The sequence below is a fragment of the Lytechinus pictus genome, chromosome 3, assembly GCF_037042905.1.
Source record: "Lytechinus pictus isolate F3 Inbred chromosome 3, Lp3.0, whole genome shotgun sequence".
Lineage (NCBI taxonomy): Eukaryota > Metazoa > Echinodermata > Echinoidea > Temnopleuroida > Toxopneustidae > Lytechinus > Lytechinus pictus.
Window position 1 is genome coordinate 16,253,687 of NC_087247.1, and position 5,269 is coordinate 16,258,955.

At 37.8% G+C, this 5,269-nt stretch overlaps 1 protein-coding gene across 1 annotated transcript; it reads right to left on the reverse strand.

The window, feature by feature from the left end:
* Positions 1–2,907: 2,907 nt before the first annotated feature.
* On the reverse strand, positions 2,908–4,749 carry LOC129256503 (tyramine receptor 1-like). Its single transcript, XM_054894689.2, has one exon. The coding sequence runs from the start codon at positions 4,747–4,749 to the stop codon at positions 2,908–2,910; it is 1,842 nt and encodes a 613-aa protein (XP_054750664.2).
* Positions 4,750–5,269: the final 520 nt, after the last annotated feature.

Genomic DNA, 5,269 nt, shown 5'->3' on the forward strand with positions numbered 1-5,269 from the left:
GGCCTTAAATAGACAATATTGTTACATATATTGTATCAAATAAAGTTTTACTTTTGATATATCTATCATTTTCCCCTAACTCTCAACTTCTCTCAGTCTCCCCCACTCCTACTCTTAACTTATCTCTCTTTCCTTTTTCGTATGTGCATACACTCTTAAAACAAACCAGTCAAACTGACTAGACCAGTAGTCAGCTGGGTGCAACTGATATGGCAATCACTGATACTCACTTTTCTGACATAATTATATTCTAGAAAGTCAAAAAGGGGCCTAAGCTTTCGATCCTAGCAGAATCTTCGTCGGAGGCAAAATGACAAACATATGTATCTATCTATACATATTTATATTTATGTCACAACAAAACCGTTAAAATGAATGCAATTAATACACCGCCATATCCATCTCGTTAGAAATGCTCAAGGTGTAAGGAAAAAAGCAAGATAAAACTTAAAGGAATATTATATTCAAATCATTGATAAAAATAATTGGAATGAATTCCATTCCCAGGATTCTATTGCGAGGACCTCGCATAAACGAAAGCTTTCCAATTTGATATACACCGAGTCACATGAGTGTAGAAGCCTATGAAGAAGATTCGTGATAAAAAAAGTAAGGGCAGTATGTACAAGATTAATAAACCCGGTGAGGGTGTCCCCCCCCCCAATAAAAGAAGAATTTTCAGCTCAATATACTGTTATCACCCCCCCCCCCCATCACACGAAAATCAATTGAGGCACCACGTCGCTTAAAATAATATAGATCTACTGCAGTCTGCAGATATTATTGATAGCCAGTGTTACACATCGATGGCAGCGAGCTTGAAAACTTTATGTTCTTTATACATCTTGTACAGAAAAAAAATCGTCTGGAAAATGTTAATGTTCCTTTCAATTCAATTCAGTTCAAATACACATTTATTTTCTTTCATTTTCACAAGATATCAATTTACAATACAATCCATACAAAATCATTTATCATAAAAGACTAAATATATAAAAGATTTATTAACAGAGGAATTATCAAATAATCCATGACATCATTGTACAATGTTCTTTATCGTGGAAACCCTATTAAAAAGTACATCATCTAACAGCAAAGAAACAAATATTCAGAAGGTGTAGAAATATTTTCTTCAAAATATTGAGATAATGAGGTAACACTTTGGACAGCTGGATTCAACGGCTGTAAAAGATTAGATCCGTTGAAAAAAGGTTTTCTGTTTTTGTCACCTATAAATGGTAATTTATGCCTAGGTAACATTGACTGCAAAAGTATGATAATAATAGATGCTCTGTCCTAATCCAATACATTGTTATATCTGGAAATGTTTTTTTTTAATGTATATATCTGTTTCAACAGGACATCGATGAAAAACAGCCCTGCTGAATCGAATGTTTCTTTTTATTCCTGTGTAAATATGTTGAATAAATAAATAAATAACTCAAAACTATGTTGTATGTATTTATGTCATCTTTTTCCACTCCAGTGGCATACCGTGGGTCGAGGCATAGGGGAGGGGGGGGGGGGGGCACCCGCAAAAAATTCGGGTCACTAAGTAGGCGTGCGAAGCGTGCCTAATTGCCAGGTATACTGACCTAATAGAGACATTTTAAGGACTGTGCCATTAAACGCATATGTATCTCACTGATCAAATAAAGCAAGCGCGAAGCGCGAGCTGAAATTTTTTGATATTCAGACCTAAAAAAGGGATATTTTAAGCAAACCTTTAAAATCATTGTATGTACCTGTCTCATTAAACAAACAACGGGAACGCGAAGGGCGACCTGAAATTTTTGAATATATTGACTCCAATTAAGGACATTTTAAGGATTATTTCTTAGGAATTCAAGGAGAGCATACATCTCATCATATTCATCTATTACGATTGCCAAGCGCTTGCTGATTTTGTTATAATTACACCTAAACACATGAAGCACTTTTTGTAGACATTGTAATCATGAACATGATACGTATCTCACTAATCAAATATTGCGAAGCGCGAGCTGAAAATTTTTGATATTCAGACCAGAAAAAGAGACATTTTAAGGACTGTTTTTAGGAATTCAGGGAGAGCAGACATATCTTACTAATCCACTTATGCGAACGTAAGCACGGACTGGAAATATATTTATATTCGGACCTTAAAGGGGGGGGGGAATCATTTTAAGTAGTCATGAAAAAGAAGCATATGTCACAACATAAAACAATAATAACTCGAAGTGCGTGGAAATATATTTGATGTATTTTGACTTGAAAACAGATAATCCGAGCACCAGGAATGATGAACACATAAGCCCTATAAGCAAATTATGTTTCATAGAGTTATGAAGAAAAAATGTTTCTTATGTTATATAATATATATAAATATAAATAATACAACATAATATAATATACAATAATTCATACTTTCCTCATTACGTTTCTCTTTGTTTCTCCCTTTTTTCCTTTTCTGCCGTTTTTTTTGCCAGCCGATGGGGGGGGGGGGGGGGCACGTGCTCCCCCGTAGTTACGCCACTGACCATTCTGTACTTATAATGATATTGCATTTCTGTCAGAAAATTTCAGCAGCTCCAAAGCTAGCCTGATATAGCTTTGTGGGCTTGCCGAGGTAAAGGTATACCCTTACCCTACGCTTGCTAAATCTTACGGCCTTTCAAAAGCACTTCATTTCGTCATCGTGTTCTTTCATTTCCCCTCTGCTATCACACCAATTATCTAAATGTCAACGCACAGACTACAAATAATCGAGATTAATTACTAGCATGATAGGTAGGATTTGTAAGATATTGTGACAATTGATTTAATTTAACATTTTGACCACCCCTAACACGCTTATTAGCACTGATGATATTCATGTTATGCAGCCGTTTTAATCAAAGTCAACTGATCAAGTTCAATCAGTTTAAGTCATCTGTGGCATATCTTCCTTAGGAGTCGTTTAAACTCGTTCCTATATGCCGTGTTAATGAATGTATAGATGATAGGATTAATAACAGCGCTCAGAAACGAAACGGACAGAAACAAAATCTTGACTTCTACCGGAAGATCCTTCATGATTTCAACGTAAGTTACGATATTCATAGGAAACCAACAGATAATAAAAGCAGCGATAATGAACAATGCCCTTTTGGCGGTCTTTGCTTCGATTTTTCGTCTTCCTCTTTCTTTTGATCTCGGGTTCATCATACAGACGTCACCACAAATCTTTGTTGATAGTTCTTGTGTCACCACTGTAGAATCTTGGATGGAACTGGAAGCACCCACTAAGATTTCACTGGCTAGCCATACTCTGTTCTTATTGGTCAAAACGCCCTTTCCCTCAACCGATGAGGCAGTTTCTGGGTTAATATCTCGGAGAACATTAGGAGATCCTCTGTTGTCTTGGACATCTTCAACTTGGACCGGGGAATTTAAGCTTTTCTCTGAAATGAAGTTGTCTCCTATTTTCGCCGCATGCTCACCAACTCGCGGTTCACTCTTTTTAATGTCCAACACTGGCGTATCCTCAAGCTTTTCGCGCTTAAGATATTGACTATCATCAGATTTATCAGTCCCACACTCTGTATTTGCCCGACATTTGCTGACAATTGTGTCCTGTTCAGAATCATTTCTTTCTGTATTCATATCATTGTTGGTTTCTAATGATGATAAAGAATACTTCCGAGTTTCTCTATTATCTGCTGCTTCACTTGAGAAGTGAACAGCTCTGTCTAACTCTTGATCATCCAGCAGTATGGAAGGTTCATGATCATGGTCTATAGACTCGTGAGGCATTAAATTGTTTTCTGTATCAGTCACACCATGCTTTATAGATGTATTGTCTGCTATTTCAGGCACAGACATGTTTCTTGTGTGTTGTCTTTCAGTTGATTCAACGGAGCTACTACCCTGCAGAAGATCGTGTCTAGGCAATCCTATAGAGCTATTTCCATCAATTGGTGCAACAACATTCGATTTCATGCCTGCTCTGAATCCGCAAATACTACAGCAGGTAAATGCCAAAGTTCTCTTGTTGGCAGTACGGCTCGGTTCAAGTGATGAACCTCTTTTTTCTTTAACATGTTTCCTGACAGTTCGGAATATCATGGCGTAAAAGGATATGACTACAATGAAGGATACCGTACCAAGTGGGCCTAGGAGGTACATGTCAACTAAGTTTGTTGGTGTCCCAGGATGTAAACTACAAGGACATAATTCATAAATTGGCGAAGAATGCAGATAGATTGCCGCTATGGAAATGGACACACTTATTAACCACGATATTACTACTGCAGCTAAGACACGCTCTTTGGTACCTTTGCGCTTCAGTGGGTGAACAATAGCCGCATACCGCTGAGCGCTTATCGACGATAACGTGATCTGCTGAACTGCGCTGCAAACGAACCGCAACCAGCCCTGTAAAACACACAAAGACCGCGGCATAACTGCTTCGTGCGACACCAACGATTGAATGACGAGCGTAAAGAGTAGCGGTGTGAAAAGGAAACTAGCTAAAAGATCAGCAGCAGCCAAGTTCAACAAAAGAGCATTGTTGGCAGTTCGTAAGGAACGACAGGTATACATACTGACGCAAACAAGAACGTTTCCTAGAACGCCTGCAGACATTATCACCATCATGATTAATAAAGAGATTATTAAAGTCCATGGATATCTTATTAGTTGGCAATTCCATTCTCCCTGGCTGGTTTGGTTGTTAAACTCTGACATAGTATACTCTAGCCAAGCTAATGATTCCTCTAACATCCCCATTCTCTTATGAAACTTCTACATCCGAAAGCTTCAACGCGGTACAGGCCATGAAGAAAACTCCTTAAACAGAACATCCATCAGTCATCACCCCGAAGTTATATCAGAATAATTGATCCAGTAAATAGATATCCAGTCACTAGATGTAAAGAAGTTACTGCATGCAAGGAAATCCAATATTCCTTCATAAAAGTGTGTAAACAAATCAATACATCAGTAATCGCGGGGTCATTTTCCTCTCACAAGTCTTTCTAAGAAATGCTGAGTGGTTAATGAATTAGTATTTCGTTAACAATCGTAAAAGAGAGAGAGAGATTGGAGAAAGAGTGAATGCGATGGCAAATTAAAGTGCCCTCTTTGGCGACGATATACGATAATGATTAGTGAAATGAAAGTGTATCCCTTAATGATATCCAAATGAAATACTATACTCCAAAAGGGAAAAAGGCGAAACGGCGCGTAATATCCATAGGGTTATCCATGTGCATCAACGAGGCGTACACCACAATAGATTCTTTCATCA